Here is a 17,008-nt window from a genome sequence, read left to right as displayed (position 1 = left end):
TGGCATTTGAAAATTTTTGGTTAGTAACTAATGTTTTAGCATTTTTTTTTATTATTTTCTATTTTAATATTTTACAGTAAATTCTGCTTTAGCGCTTCATAGCTTTAATAGAGGTTAGCAGAATAATTTAGCTGGAAGGGGAACTCTACAGATCCTCCGGTCTAATTCCCTTCTCAAAGCAAGGCTGTGCATATTGAAGAGTGAAATTGATATGTTTTGTTCAGAGAAACAGAGATTTAATTAAGCAGGGTATTCTGCAGCAGAGGTAGTGCTTAACTTCATAATTACTTAGAACCACAGAGACTTGTTTTGTTATGTTTGCAGGTGTGAACATTTTCTGGTTTTCTACAAGATTTTAATTTTCTAACTCTTTATGTATTGACTACGTAAGTTTTTATAGTTCTGGTAGACTGTTGTGATCCAAAGAGGTGGTTTGTTGTTGTTGTTTTTTAATTTCTCCAGTTATTCCTATACAGTTTTTTCATGTCACTTGAACAGTCTTGGAGTTGTATTACAGCCCAGATCTTACTCTCTGTGGAAATAAATAACTTCCATGTTACCATTTAGTAATGCCTATATCTATACATAATCACATGGTGGTTCAGACTAATTGAGAGCTTATATTTCTGCTGCTGTATTTTTTTAAAACGTGTTACCAGATTTTGTTAACTTTTACTATAGTAGAAGTAGAACAGTCAGCATTTGTATAACGTTTGGCTTACATCTTATAAAATATGTGGGCTTTTCTTTAAAATATGTTGTTGAGTGCTAGTTACTATATAAGTGTATGTTACTGGCTTCAAAGAAAATGTTTTCTGTGTATACAGTATGTTGAATGCATGGAACAATATGGTTTTACAGATTTATTTGTTTTAATCTACTTGTTTGATACAGGTGTAGAAACACCCGGAATTGCTACAGTTGTAGTGTTATAGCTTTAATTTCACTCAGTAGCTCTGAGTTGGCACTCCTTAGACTCTGCTTTTGTTAATATTCATTGGCTCAGTGCAGGACACAAGCCAGTCCATGATGTTTCACTGAGTTACAGGCCATTTCTAAAATATGAGAAGACTTGCTTGATAAAATGCATTAATTAATAATGAGTGTGTTAAAAGCATCAGTCATTTATTTGAAAAAGATAATGTTTTTGTGAACTTCTAGGGAAAAAAAAAAGAAGACAAAAAGCTTTATCCTTCTTACCTGATAGTTATAACCTCACCTGAGGAGACCCACATCACAATTCACATTGGGACTAATATGTTAATCTTTGATCTTGTTCTAACAATTAGCCTTCAGGTACCCTGTATGTCAGCCTTGTCCAAGATGTGACACTGAAGAAATAAAATATTTAAACTACAATCTTGTTTGTATATAGCATCAAAATTATGCATCAAATATACTTTTTTGGGGGGAATGGGGAAAAAAAAATGACCAGTAGGGAAAAAGTGTGTCTTAGAACTGATTACATATCTCACTAAATACTTTCTTTTGGAATACGTGTTTCCAGCCCCGCCCCTGCCCCCCCCCCCCCCCCCCCCAAAAAAAAAAAAAAAAAAATGGGGGAAGATAGTTGCTTCATTTCTTTAAAAAATATTTTACTTCATTTTTTACGTTGGTGATTTTTGCAGCTAAGCTATTGACAATTTTGCTCAAAAGTTTTTTTTTTTTCAGTAGTTTATTCCCATCTGTATGGCTCACATCTTTAAATATCGAGTAGACAAAAGGAAAAACACTTCAAAAGCTTTCTGTGAACTTTTTTATTTTATATTTTGTATGTCTGTTTTTAGGATGGTCTTGTTAAAGCTGATATGGAGAAGCTGACTTTCTATGCGGTTTCTGCACCAGAAAAGCTGGATCGAATTGGTGCTTACCTAGCAGAGAGACTGAGCAGAGATGTTGTCAGACATCGCTATGGGTAAGGAAATAAGTCACAGTATTAAAAACAGATGCTAACAGGTAGCTGCATTTCATCATATTTGTTCTGATCGTGTTTAGGAGGTAAGACAGACCCAGTCCCTTTGTGGTGAGTTAACCTTGGCTGGCTGCCAGGTGCCCACCCAGCCGCTCCCTCACTCCCCCTCCTTGGCAGGACAGGAGGAGAAAAAAAGATGGAAAAGCACATGGGTTGAGATATGAACAGGGAGATCACTCACCAATTACCGTCATGGACAAAACAGACTCGACTTGGGGAAGATTAATTTATTGCCAATTAATAACAGAGTAGGGTAGTGAGAAATAAAAACAAGCTAAAAACATCTTTTCCCCACTCCCCCTTCTTCCCAGGCTCAACTTCACTCCAGACTCCTCTACCTCCTCCCCCCCAGCAGAGCAGGGGGACGAGGAATGGGGGCTGTGGTCAGCTCATATCACTTTGTTTCTGTCACTCCTTCCTCCTCACACTCTTACCCTGCTCCAGCATGGGGTCCCTCCCACAGGATACAGTCTTTCATGAACTTTTCCAACATGGGTGCTTCCTACAGGTTGCAGTTCTTCAAGAACTGTTCCAGTGTGGGTCTTTTCCACAGGGTACAGTCCTTCAGGAACAGACTGCTCCAGCATGGGTCACTGATAGATCACAGGTCCTGTCAGAAAACCTGCTCCAGAGTGGGCTTCTCTCGATGGGCCGCAGCTTCTGCCAGGAGTCTGCTCTAGTGTGGCCTTTCCATGGGCTGCAGCTTCCTTCAGGGCACATCCACCTGCTCCAGCATGGAGTTCTCCATGGGGCTGCAGTGTAGATATCTGCTCCACTGCGGACCTCCGTGGGCTGCAGGGAGACAGCCTGCCTCACCATGGTCTTCCCCACAGGCTGCAGGGGAGTCTCTGCTCCAGTGCCTGGAGCACCTACTCCAAGGTCTTCACTGACCTTGGTGTCTGCAGGGCTGTTTTCTCACATTTTTTTCTTACTCCTCTCTCACAGCTGCTGTGCAACATCTTTTACTCATTCTTACTCAGTCTTAAATATGTTATCACAGAGGTGCTACCAGTGTTGCTGCTGGGCTCAGCTTTGGGCAGTGGTGGGTCTGTGTTGGAGCCAGCTGGAGCTGGCTCTCTGGCATGGGAGCAGCTCCTGGTGTCTTCTCATAGAAGCCACCCCTGCAGCCCACCTTGCTACCAATACCTTGCCATGTAAACCCAATATACCCTTGAATGTCATTCAGGGTATTGGGAAGTGGGGATATCTTTCTTTTCAGCCCTTTTGGCTAAATTGTATTTAAATGTGAACTTTAAAACTGTCATACTCTTAAGTCGTATTTGAGCTAAAAATTTGCAAGAATGTAGAGTCAAAAGAGGGAGAAGATTTTAAAGAATGTGGAAATGGAGTAGGAAAATATTGAGTCTAGGAAGCTGCAATATCCATCACAGGCCATCATTATTGGCCTTCATGTTGTCAAAAGCTATTTTTATAACTTATAGAATGAGTTAATGGCCATTCTTTAGGGTACTTAATTTTGTTTCCTGCTTTTCTTTACTCTTTTTCATTTACTTAACATGTTGTCTGACTGTGCAGGAGCGTGAATAAGTTGTTGGCTTTCTGTACTGGGATTTGGATAGACAGAGGATCTATAGACTAGAATGCTGGGATTTATAGTTGGAAATTTAGGCTTGCCAATGTGACGCCCATCTACAAGAAGGGCCGGAAGGAGGATCCAGGGAACTACAGGCCTGTCAGCCTGACCTCGGTGCCGGGGAAGATTATGGAGCGGTTCATCTTGAGGGCACTCACAAGGCGTGAGCGGGACAACCAGGGGATCAGGGCCAGCCAGCACGGGTTCATGAGAGGCAGGTCCTGCTTGACCAACCTGATCTCCCTCTATGACCAGGTGACGCGCCTAGTGGATGAGGGAAAGGCTGTGGATGTGGTCTACCTGGACTTCAGTAAGGCCTTTGACACTGTCTCCCACAGCATTCTCCTAGAGAAGCTGGCGGCTCACGGCTTAGACAGGTGTACTCTGCGCTGGGTCAAAAACTGGCTGGACGGCCGGGCCCAGAGAGTTGTGGTGAATGGAGTTCAATCCAGTTGGCGGCCGGTCACGAGCGGTGTTCCCCAGGGCTCAGTTTTGGGGCCGGTCTTGTTCAATATCTTTATCGATGATCTGGATGAGGGGATCGAGTGCACCCTCAGTCTGTTTGCAGACGACACCAAGTTGGGCAGGAGTGTTGATCTGCTTGAGGGTCGGAAGGCTCTGCAGAGGGACCTGGACAGGCTGGATCGATGGGCCGAGGCCAATTGTATGAGGTTCAACAAGGCCAAGTGCCGGGTCCTGCACTTCGGCCACAACAACCCCATGCAGCGCTACAGGCTTGGGGAAGAGTGGCTGGAAAGCTGCCTGTGGGAAAAGGACCTGGGGGTGCTGGTTGACAGCCGGCTGAACATGAGCCGGCAGTGTGCCCAGGCGGCCAAGAAGGCCAATGGCATCCTGGCCTGTATCAGAACTAGTGTGCCCAGCAGGAGTAGGGAAGTGATTGTGCCCCTGTACTCGGCCCTGGTGAGGCCACACCTCGAATACTGTGTTCAGTTTTGGGCCCCTCACTACAAGAAGGACGTCGAGGCATTAGAGCGTGTCCAGAGAAAGGCAACGAGGCTGGTGAGGGGTCTGGAGAACAAGTCTTATGAGGAGCGGCTGAGGGAACTGGGGTTGTTTAGCCTGGGGAAAAGGAGGCTGAGGGGAGACCTCATCGCTCTCTACAACTACCTGAAAGGAGGTTGTAGCGAGGTGGGGGTCGGTCTCTTCTCCCAAGTAAGTAGCGATAGGACGAGAGGAAATGGCCTCAAGTTGTGCCAGGGGAGGTTTAAATTGGGCATGAGGAAAAATGTCTTTACTGAAGGAGTGGTGAAACATTGGACCAGGCTGCCCAGGGAAGTGGTTGAGTCACCATCCCTGGAAGTATTTAAAAGACATGTAGATGTGGCCCTTAGGGACATGGTTTAGTGGGCATGGTGGTGTTGGGTTGACGGTTGGACTCGATGATCTTAGAGGTCTTTTCCAACCTTAACAATTCTATGATTCTATGAAATAAAATGTGCTAGAAAAGAAAATTGAACTATATTTACTCTGTTACCAAGTATTATGACATCTCTTCTAAAAATACTCTATTCCCGTCCCCACACCCCACCCCCCCGCAAAAAAAAGATGAATGTAGGAAATACCAGTAACTTCCATTTCTAAATAATGCAAAAATATATGCCTTCCACCCTTTGTTTTCTAATTTTTGTAGTAATAAGTACCTATATTGAATTAATTGAGGTAATGATAAATGTAGCACGTGTTTATGTGAGTCTCTCTAATTAATTTTCAGGTATGTTTTAATTGCCATGGAGGCATTGGACCAACTTCTAATGGCTTGCCATTCTCAAAGCATAAAACCGTTTGTGGAAAGTTTCCTTCATATGGTGGCCAAGCTTCTGGAATCGGGCGAACCAAAGCTGCAAGTTCTTGGAACTAATTCTGTGAGTAAACTCAGATACTAAATCAAATCAGAATAAATCTTTGCTTATTTGCTATGGGAAAGTACTTTCAGAAGTCACAAAGTATCTGCCAGTTGACATGAATTGGGAAGATTCTGTATGTGGCAGGTTATACCATTTGGGCCTAAACACAGGGCAGATACCAGCTGGAGGCAGAAAAACTGTTTTTGTTCAGTCTCTAAAATTCTTTTGATGGCTGGGCTCATCTGCTGCAGAAATAACTACTTCTTCTGGAGGGAATAGGAAAGCTGTTCTGTGAAGTCATATTTTGAATCTGTAAATAGACCTCCTGAAGCCATTGTATAGGTAAGACAGTGTTTTCTTGCCCTCCAGCAATGAGAGCGATGGTGTGGGAAGGAGGAAATAACATCCTTCTCCACAGCACTGACACTACACAGAAAGATTCCTATTATCTGCAAAGTAGCCAGGAGGCAAACGCTTTCAGTATTACAACCTCACCATCTTATTAGCTTAAATATTTCAGGATTCAGATCCAGGCTTGAAGGGCATAACTAAAAGTGTCAAAATGAAGATTTGGAGATCTGATTTTCCAGATAGAGTGATGGGTGCAATCAGTATTATAGTTCTGTCATACTTCCCTTCTAACCATTGTATTTCCAGCTGGTACAGTAGGAATCTCATAAATTCCAGGATTGTGATGCAGACTGTTTTCACTTAGAGTGATTGCTTTTACATGAGTAAAGAAGTAATGCTTGCATTTCTTGTACATTGCCGTTGTTAGCAGTGTTGGGGGGTCTTTGTGGATTCTGTAAAACTGTTGGGCTTTCCTTTGGGCATAATTCCCAGTTGATGGAATTAAATGGAGTTGCAGTTCAGGGAGACAGCGGGGTGTAGTAGAGTGATGCTACTCTGGAGTAGAATTTCTTATTATGGTGGAACGCAGAGTTCTTGCTCTGATGTGGGGGAGGAGTGTCCCCTTGTGCTCTGAACTAACAGGGCAGCTTTACTGAGTGTAATGAGATAAATATATTTATTTATTTGTTTTAATATCTTTGAGCCAGACTACCCTGCTTCTTTTGATCTGTTTGTATAACAATGCCTGGGCAAAACCTCTTAGGGAAATAGCTTTGGAACTTATTTCCTGGGCTGCCGCATGGCAAGATGTACATCACTTTCCAGTTGTTTAAAATCCTTGGTGGCAAACAGTTACTGCCAACCTCCATTTTGATGTACAAGACACATGTCACTTCCAAATGAATGTTATTGAACAGAACTCCACTTTATGGTAATCTGTCTGATATCCCTGTCAGTTCCTAATGAAGTCTTTTATGAGCAAAGCAGATTAATGGACTTCCTAAATCAGGAGATAATTTGTGTTTGTCTGTTGTAAAACTCGGTAACCAAAAATAATTATGTTTCCCTAAATAAGATGTCAAATTCTGTTAGGAGAGTGAATCTGTATGACTCTTCAACAGTATTCCAAAGGCTAATTTTAGCCTAATTATGCTAATTTCCCTAGGTGCCTTCTATAGTCAATGGAGGGAAAAGCTAGAGTTTTTTGTGTTGGCTCAAGAGGAGCAAAGTGAATTGGCACTGACAGCTTGTCTGTTACCAAGGACCCTGACCTACTGTGTTCTTAAATAAATTTTGTCAGATATGGAGAAAGTTTACCACCACATTTAGCCTTGTTTAGTTTTTCCTCTCCTCCTGAAGAAAGTAAATAAACAAAAAAAACTCCAAAAGAGTAGAGATGGTAGAGTGACTGAATGGTGTTTTATGTGCTTTACTTATTCTGGTGTACCACTTTGGAGTGGAAACTGGTATTGTCTGGAAGAGAAGAATAAATTGTATATGAAGTAAATGTCTTTAAACTGGTGAAAAGTTTCCATAATATTTTTAGGTTAAACTCAATTTCAGGCCAATACAAATTTATAGTCTGCTTCCACTTAAAAAGATAAGGAGTATGATTGTGTCTATAAGTAGATCTTGATTATTTTCCATCCCAAAGCTGACTTTCAAAGCTTCACTAGGATACAAAGGCAGTGATGTCTTTCAAGTAAGATTCAACTGTCTTTCTTGAGTTGTAGGTTTTTTTCAGCCTCACAAACAAATTTTGCTTCAGCTGTGGGGACTCTTGTGATTGTTTAAAGTCAGGGTTTCAAATGAAACAAATCTGTGTACTGGATGACTCTGACTCTGAGTAGTTTAAAGTCTTGGAAAGATCTGGAAGCTCCCACTGTCTTCCAGGGTTTTTTCCCTGACTTCCAAATATCTGGTTTTCGATGCAGAACTTATTCTACTTGGTGCTCTGTATCTTACAAAAAACCCGAAAGTTTCATTCAGCTGTTTGATTTCTTAAATTGTTTTTGAAGTTAAATTTTATTTTTTAAGTTGATTTACTTCTAAAAAGCAAACCTGAAAATTACTGTTTTAGAAAAACAATTGTTTGTTTTTCACTTATGAACTTTTATGCCTGATCTTTAGGTTACATATAATTAATTCCTATGATTTCTTAGATGTTGCATATGTAAATTATGTTATTTCCTACAGCAGCAATGATTTTTTTTTTTAATAACATAATTGTAAATTACTTATATAGGCAGATGCTTGAAAATAGGTGAAATTCAATAGTGGATATGTTGAATTTTTTTTGTTTTAAGTAGACAGAATTTCAAATTGGCAGTGTCTATGAAGTTCAGAATGTCTTTTGCTATCATGGAAGATATTTTTATTAACCATGTGCTAGGATAGCATATGCTGGTGAGGAAACTGAAAAAATGTGGTGGGAAAAAGTGAGATTTCCTTGGCTTAAGTATTACAGAATCTGAAGGCTGATTGCAATGAGCTTTTACTTATGGCAATATTAAATTTTACTCTCTAGCCATTTTATAGAATTTCAGTAACTGAATATCATGTAAAACATCTCTATCTCTCCTGTACAAATAATTAAATGTATTGCTTAGATCCATAGTGGTTATATTACTACAATAGAATGGATTAATTATGCTTGTTCTACCTGTCTAGGGGTGAACAGCTTTAAAATCTTTGAACTTGTGGTCAAAATTTTTTGGGACGAGAGGGTTTTTTTTTTTTTAATATTTTTAATTTTCTGTCAATTTTTTTTAGAGAGGGTCCAGAAAATTTCTTTGGTGAGCAGCTGGTCAAAAACAATGGGGTGCATAATTTAGTAAAACTTTCATCTTAAACTATGTTGACAAAACTCAGTTGAATACAAAACATTTGAAGCTAATTTGGAATGTTGACGCAGTGAATTCTTCTTTGTATTTTGATAGTAAAACATTCTTTTTTCATCTGAAAAATAGCAGATGTATGTGGAACCTGGTATTACCAAATTTTAAATTATTTACCACAAATACTTTCTTTAGTTGGTAGGGTGCTTCATTTTAGAAGGGCAGTTTCTTCTTCAGAGCAGTAAAAGTATGATACCATCAGTGACAGTGTTGGGCTTCCTGTGCATGAGAAGGTGACTGTTATTGCTAGTTGTCATCATTCGTTATTTAAAAGAAGACAAGCAATATCCCAAGTGGAAAAGTGACCAGTCAGTACCTGATGTAACAACAAGATTTTTATATTTGTTGGTGTTGGCTTATAAAGGCAGTTGTTTTTGGCAGAATTGAAGTACTTGTATATGTAAAAATAGTATAAAATGTCAAAACTGAAATTAAAGAATGTCAGAATTAATATTCCCAGTAGAGTACTCATTTGTTTCTTGCTTGTCTGCAGCATGCTAATCTGGAAGTATGTGATGGAAACTTATCTTTATTACAAGATGTTTCTTTCATTCCATGTACCAATACAGAATTATGTGCTAATAGTGATTTAATATACAATGAAGTATTTCATCTCTAGGATCCCTGCTCTATCTTTTTTTTATAGGAGTTAAAGGTACAGAGAGACACAATTACACAAAGCAGTCTTTCTCATCCTGTAGGTTATTAAATTATCTTCTAAATTCTATGTCTGCGTCTACTAGAATTTGAGTGATGCTGGATAAATCGCTTTAGGTGGTCCTTTTAGGGTCATTCACAGTTAAGTATTGCTTCCCCCACCTCATGCTCATGCTCTCTGGTCTTGCAGTTTCGTAGCTGCACTAATGTGGCCCTGTAAGCCAACATACCATTACTGACTTGGTTACACAACTGCACACATGGCATTCAGAATAATTTTCATCCAAGTGGCATGAAGTAAAATAGAATGTGAAGCTATCCATCCCATTCCAATAAAACTCAAAATGAGAAGTGTCAGGTGACCTTAACTATTAATAACTAAACTAAATCGCTAATTTCTATTGCTGAGAACCTTACCTTGTTATTATGTATTGTGATCATTTTAATACTGTGTTTGTGAAGTTAACGTATGAATCCAGTGTTTGAAATTTTTCTATTTAGAGAAGTTGAAGTGTTTGTCCTTTTTGCATTTGTTTGGTGAAGTACATACATACATTCACACACTTCTCATTAATGCTGTACTGTGTAGTTTGAGTCTTACGTTTATAGGACATCATGTCTTCCTGTGTGATAGTTTCCTAATAATGAAATACAGTAGCTTTGTCTATAAAAGATGGTAACTATCAGCATCAGCACCTCCTTTCCCCCATCTGAAACATGAGAAAATTGCAGGCTGTGGAAGACAGACAGGGGAGCTCAAATATAAAATAAAAATACTGCTCAGATCCAGCCTACATTTTTTTCAGGGAGATACTTTAAATAACATAACTCAAGCTTAAATATGATGCATGCTGATTGTCTGTTCTTGAATTGCTGCAAAAACCTGACCACCTTTAAAGACATCCAGGGTGCATTAATAGTTATTTTTCTCCTACTGTACTGGCTATGTAAGAGTTATAAGACAGTATAAATATGTATAAGAAATTATGTCCTTAGGAATTTAAGTTGAGAACTTTTATGATTTATGTACAGGACTCGCACAATCTCTCTCTCCCTGGTAATATGATCCAACTTTCTTGACAGTCTGAAACAAACATCTTCTGAATAGATAATATGTTCCTTCTTTATTTCGTGATAGATTTATATGTTTTTATACTGATTGTATTTTATTGGTTTCAAAATTAATGGAAATAAGATATTACCAATGTAAGTTCCTTTTTGTACCTTCTGTATTATACAAATATAGAAGATGCTTGTACTGGTAAAACTTCCATAAATTACCAGTGGGTGATTGCAAGCACTTACTATGACTGAATGACATGTTTACATCTATAAAAGCTTTGTAAGTATATCCCAAGCAAGTGCTTGGACTTCCGTAAGAGTTTTGTCCTTTTTTTAGGTTGAATAATTTTTATATTTGAAGTATGCTTGAAAATATCTTAGGTGCTTAGGACTGAAATATTCTTTATTTAACAGTAACAGCTTAAAAGCACCACTGCTAAGCAAGGAGAAAGTATAGACTAATGTGTACTGTAAAAACTTAAAATTTCTATAATGAAATGGAATTGTATACTTTACTGAACAACAGTGCAACTCAAAACAGTGTTATCACAGTTAGCTTTCCTGTGGCCTAAATGTTCAGTCATCTGAATGCTAATCCTGGAATATGCTTCAGAAATGCTTTATGTTCAGTGGGTGAAATTGTGTTGTTATACACGTGAGGAAATAAAAAAAATTTGTCCTTTCTGGACATTTTATTGTATGTGCCATTTGGAGAGGTATAACTTCTGGGTACTTGCTTCCCTGCTACAAAGCTACATCGTGATGTAGAAGAAATGTCCAGGGCGAGAGTGAGTGAGTCCCTAACGCTTTCTTGGCCTAAATTTGTCATTTATTCTTACAAAGCGATTTCTTGGTACAATAAATCTTTCTTCTAGCAAAATAGTTATTAGAGTTATGTTAAGTTTTCATGTTGGAAGATCCTGTCAATCAAATAATTTTGTATTTTAGATAATATTAATATGCTAATATTAAATGCTAGATGAGGTAATATTCTCACGACCACTCCCATAGTGTTTTGTGTTCTTTGAACTTTTTGCTTCTATTCCTTTACATGCTTTTATGGAAGTTTGCTGGGTGAATCAGTTGTAGACTTCAACACTTGAATGTCTGGAAAATACTAAGATCATATTGATTTTTTTTTCTTTTTTTTTTTTTAAACCCCTGGACTTTATGCTTTATTAAATTGTAAGAACTAATTAGGTTCACGTCTTCAAAAAACTTCAGAAAATCTATTTCTGTTTTGTAATTAACAATTCCATGAAACAAACCAGTGAGACGCAAGGCATTTAAAGCATTTTCCAGGGTCTATTGGGGAGGAAATGATCATTTTTATAACTTGCTGTACTTGAAAAAAAACCTACAGTTGCTGTTTGTAGATTGTCTTTCGAACTGTGGCAGTAGACTATACCAAATTGTTTTTTGACTGTATGTCACTTTCTTGACACCTGACTATATGGGATATTCTGTACAGAAGGACATGTAAAATTAACTAGTATTATACAATTTTGCTCTGTTTTCAGTAATGGCTGAGAATATAGCTTTACAAACTGTATCATTTTCAGCTGTGCCTGTAGCTTTCAGTGGGTGAACTGGTAGTGCAGCTGAAAGGGATACGTGTTCTAGATAAAGCAAAAAAAGAGTAAAAAAAGAGTAGAAAAAGTGGTGCTTTTTTTTTCCTGAAATACACGGCTTTCACTTTCAGCTTGAAAACTACCTCAAAACCTTCACAAATCAGCATGTTGTAGACTATGCTAAAGTACTTTGGGCTTGTCTAGAGGTATGTGGGTAACATGCTGATAAAAACAGGTTCTACATCTCGGTAAGTATACAAGAAATGCCTCAGCCTGTGCTTAGCAGTCGGTAAGAAGAATACTGGGGTGGGAAAAGGTGGAGGGGTCTTAATGGGACATCTCTCTGCTTCAGGGCAGAACCAGCACGATGTTAAACCTTTCCTGACAACCTTTCCTTTCCTTTTATTTTTTTCCTCTGTAGTCTGTTCTTAAAACTGTCAGTGGTGGAGAATCCAAAATGTCTTTAGGCAGTCTGCTCGCTTTAGAAAGGAGGGTTTTTTTAATGTCTAACTTAGGTAGCCTTTGCTTCAGTGTAAGCCCATTGTTGCTTTTCCTATTACCGTTGGATAAAGAAAACCATTTATTTCTTTTCTTTTTATAGCTGTCTTCTGTACATTGTAAGACTAATATCTTTTAGGCAGCTCTAGACTGGATAATTTAATGTCTTTCAGTCTTTTTTAACAGGTGTTTATCTAAAGCTTTGTTCATCCCTTGAATAATTGAAGGACTGTGTCAGTTAATCACCATCTTCAGCTGTGATGCTTCAACTTAATGCAGTACTTCATCTAAGGGCTTATTAGTGCCAATTAGCTGGCAAAAATTTCTTCATAGGTGTCACGGGTAATACAGATGTATCACAATGTATTGTTTTCTTTTTCATGCCAGTGTAACGGCATTGACTTTTGTTGAATGTGCAGTTTATTATAACCCTAAGTTTCTTTCCTGCATTCAGCTGTGTCTGGCTTGTATTTGTACAGCTGTCTTAAAATGGTATTTTGCATTTGTCATTCCTAAATTGCTTCCTTGATTTTTCAGGTCTTGTTTCCGGTTTGTCAAGAATCAGGCATCAAGTGTCCTTGCAGCTCTGGCCAGCTTAGTGTTCTTTGCAAATTTGATGAGCCCACTCTGTTATCTAAGTCTCTAGTGAAACTCAACTACTACTGTATTCCAGACAGGCCTCTTCAGAAGTTCACTCAATACGTTATTGTAGTTTGATGATTTACAAGTGTTTCTGTGTTTTTTCCAAACCCTTTTGCATCTATCTTACAGGGAGTATTCTTTTGACAGTGTTTTTCTAGCTTCCTTTTGAGAGTTTTGTGGTTTTTTTTTTTTTTTTTTGTCATCAGCATCACTGAAGTTAAGATATGACAGATGCTGCTTCATCTGGGTTCACAAAATCTATTTCCTTGTCATAGGAATAATTTAGGCTGGCTTGATGTGATTTGTTCCTGACAAATCCATGTTGACTGTTGCTTACCCCTTCTTTACTTTGTAGATGTTTGCAAATTGGAATTTTTTTTTCAGTGTCTTTTTGTGAGTGGAATTTTAAGTTGACTGTGTTATAATTCCCCGACTCCTCCTTTTTTCCCTTTTGTGAAGATAGACAGAATTGACAGAATGCCTCCAAGTTTATTTCCCTTGATTTTTGGTTAATTCAGAATGTTGCTAGTTAACCTACCAGTGACAGTGTACCATTTGATTGCTTGGTCTGCTCTCTACAACTACCTGAAAGGAGGTTGTAGCGAGGTGGGGGTCGGTCTTTTCTCCCAAGTAACTAGCGATAGGACGAGAGGAAATGGCCTCAAGTTGCGCCAGGGGAGGTTTAGATTGGACATGAGGAAAAATTTCTTCACCAAAAGGCTTCTCAAACGTTGGACCAGGCTGCCCAGGGAAGTGGTTGAGTCACCATCCCTGGAGGTATTTAAAAGATGTGTAGATGAGGCGCTTAGGGACATGGTTTAGTGGTGGACTTGGCAGTGTTAGGTTAACAGTTGGACTCGATGATCTTAAGGGTCTTTTCTAACCTAAATGATTCTATGATTCTATGAATCTGTGACACCCGCTATTCAAGTGTTAGATGTTTCCATATTGCATAGTGTGTTGTATTTCATGTAGTTGTACCCTTTCATAATGATCTAAATGAAGTTCTAGTGGAAAGTCTTTAAAAAGGAAACTCTCCAATTTAACTTACTCTTCTCTGAAGTTAAATATTTAAGTATTGTCAAATCTGGATTCTTTTCCTAATGCAATGTTTTATGTTACTTCTTAAATGAAGCTTAGTATTCATTATTTTCTTTTGGGAAATTGGTATCAAAAGCTTTTTTAACGTATTTCATTTTCCAGTTTGTCAAATTTGCCAACATTGAGGAAGACACACCTTCATATCACAGACGCTATGACTTCTTTGTGTCTCAGTTCAGTGCCATGTGTCATTCATGTGACCACGATCCAGAAATACAAACCGAGTAAGTTGCGTTCTGTATGTATAACAGAAAACTGTCTTAACACATTAATATAGTCTGTAATACAGTTTTTATTATCATATTTAGTGGAATAGTTCATTTCATAGGAAGAAAATGAAAGTCTGACTTTTTAAATAGCAGAGAATATTGCAAATCTTAGGTGGCTTGATCTCCTAGAATATTTAAGTGGAATTTTACCTGAATAATGCCTGCCAGATTGCATGGATTGTCTCCAGAAAGGCACTACTTACTACTGTAAATGTGTGCGAGTTGCATAACTCATTTGGGAAATTAATGGGGCTACATATATGACTAGCAAAAGCATATTTTGAGCCTGCTATTTGAGAATTATGCATTAAAATTGAATTTTCTTGGATGTCTGCAGTATGATACTGTGTGTGAAACTGAAATGCCTTCATGAATTAGTATTACAAATTTTTACATTATTATGTAAACACCACAATTTTTTTTTTACTTCAGCTCCCCCTAGCGCTGTGTTCTTTATATGAATTGTTAATCAGTATTTAACTCCTGAGCATTTTAGAAAACTTCAGGCTTTTTGGATTGTATGATTTACATCCCTGTTGTACTCATCTTTTCTATTTCCATGCATTAAATTTTTCAGCCAACTATGAAAAATCCATGTGCTGAACATTTATTCAACCCTTTGGCTGTACTGTTGTTCTGTTAGGATTTTTCTTGTAAGTTTGCAGTTTCAAAAATCTGTGAACTGTATTTTTACAAAGAACTAATACAGTGTACTTCACTTAGGAAAAAAACCAAAAAAACTCAAAAAAATCATTCGTCCTTCAGTCTTCTGGTTCATTCCTCATTTTTTGTAATTTACTGCCTTCTTATTTGTTGCCTTATTGCTGTACGTAGGTTTGTGCTGTAAACTTTGTCTCTAAAAGTGTTAGGATTAAATCTGCCTGCTGCTCCTATACTTTTCTCCCTGCCCCCACCCCCTTTCCCTTTAGGAAGATTATTCCAGTGAATGGTTTTACAGGATGACCCCGTGAATTGTTTGGGGAAGAACTGAAGGGTTGGGAAATTGTACTCGGGGACCAAAGGGGAAAGGGGATGGAAACTTCTTAAGCAGGTGTCACTAGGGAAGCCAGCGTATCATGCAACTACGTCATAACTTAGGCTTCTGTCAGATACAGTATATTTCCCTGAAGCTGATGGTCGCCAATAGTATTCATGAATGTTTTAATGAGCTTTTTGAGATTTTGCCTTTTTAGGCTTAGTGAAACTAAAACAGAAATGTTAAACTACTTACTGTAAAACATTTCATAAGAGGTTAGGATCTGAAGCTCAGCTCAGGATTTTTAGTACTACTTTCACCTTCATTGCCCCTTGCAAATGAGAGGTAATATTAGTAATGAACTAGAACATGGAATGAATTAAGAGACTAGTACCTCCCTGATTCATCTATCAAGTATGATCTACCACTCCTAAGAATACCGCAAAATAAAATACCTCAAAGTTTTGACTGCTGTAGGAGTAAGAGAACTGTGCTAATCCTTTGCTCTTCAAATTGTCAGACTGCACTGTTACCTGTGCTTCAGTTTGCAATGTTGATGTACCCTTAGACAGGGAGGAACTTCGTCCTAGTGACATAAGACTGTACGTGACTTTGATTAAAGTGTTATCTCCGCTTTAATACCTATCTGAGCTGCCTTTAGATGAATGAAACCTTTCCTGTATGTGGTGAAATTTGGTGCTGCACCTTCCTCAGTACTTCAACCCTCATTTTTCAACCTACTGTACAATAGTGAGAACATGAAATTAGTGCTGGTGGCACTCCCATACACAACAGTGTGGCCTTCTTTCCCCACATGAATCAATTTTTTACTCAGGTTAATGAAATGCACAGCAATATGACTTTTTCCACATCATCCTAGACAGTTTGAATGTATCTCTTTTTCAAAAGAGATCTTTATGAGCAGCAATCATTCTTGGAGTTGGCATACCAGATTTGCTGTAGGTACTGAGGTAATTCAACAAAACAGATGAGCTATGACTACAGCTTACAATTCTAAATACAGATATCACAGATAGTCAATAGCATTGATGGGGGCTAGGGAGTAATTCAGCTCATCCTAAAACAGACATCTGGAGTCGCTGTTCACCTGCGTAGCTTGAGGTTCCACTGAACTGACTGGCTTGAATGGGAGCTTGAACATTATCTACACACGTAATCAGGTAATGTAGGCTTCTGAGTCTGAAACTGAATCTCACCTGGTAAGTGAGACTTCCCTTTCAGCAGGGGAAGTTAGTGCTAGTATTTAATGTATCTAAAGCCACAGTATCAGCAAAACTTGATTACCTTAAGAACTAATAATTAAAAAGAAAAAAAAAAATGTTTCAGTGATGGACTTTTGCAAGCTCTGTGTCTTAAATGTCAATCTTACATCCTTAATGTTGAAAACTTAATATTAGATACTGCACTGTAGTTGTACAGCAATAGCCAGTCCTTTCCTAGCTGTTTGTGCATCCCTCTTCTTCCCTGTTTTGTATGTAACCCTATTAAAACTGTCTTGAAAGGTCTAGAATGGTATCAGATCCAGATTGAAT

At 38.4% G+C, this 17,008-nt stretch overlaps 1 protein-coding gene across 8 annotated transcripts in view; it reads left to right on the top strand.

Annotated features, from left to right (window-relative positions):
- Positions 1-17,008, top strand: part of EFR3A (EFR3 homolog A) — an 88,945-nt gene that overhangs the window by 23,959 nt on the left and 47,978 nt on the right. For all 8 annotated transcript variants that reach the window (XM_076329087.1, XM_076329080.1, XM_076329086.1 and 5 more), the window contains 3 exons: positions 1,788-1,915; positions 5,299-5,449; positions 14,313-14,434. In XM_076329087.1, coding sequence (XP_076185202.1) covers positions 1,788-1,915; positions 5,299-5,449; positions 14,313-14,434 — 401 coding nt within the window. The remainder of the gene's footprint in view (positions 1-1,787; positions 1,916-5,298; positions 5,450-14,312; positions 14,435-17,008) is intronic.

Source organism: Aptenodytes patagonicus, chromosome 2 (genome assembly GCF_965638725.1).
Source record: "Aptenodytes patagonicus chromosome 2, bAptPat1.pri.cur, whole genome shotgun sequence".
In the NCBI taxonomy this organism is placed as follows: Eukaryota; Metazoa; Chordata; class Aves; order Sphenisciformes; family Spheniscidae; genus Aptenodytes; species Aptenodytes patagonicus.
This window is presented reverse-complemented; position numbering and strand designations above follow the sequence as displayed.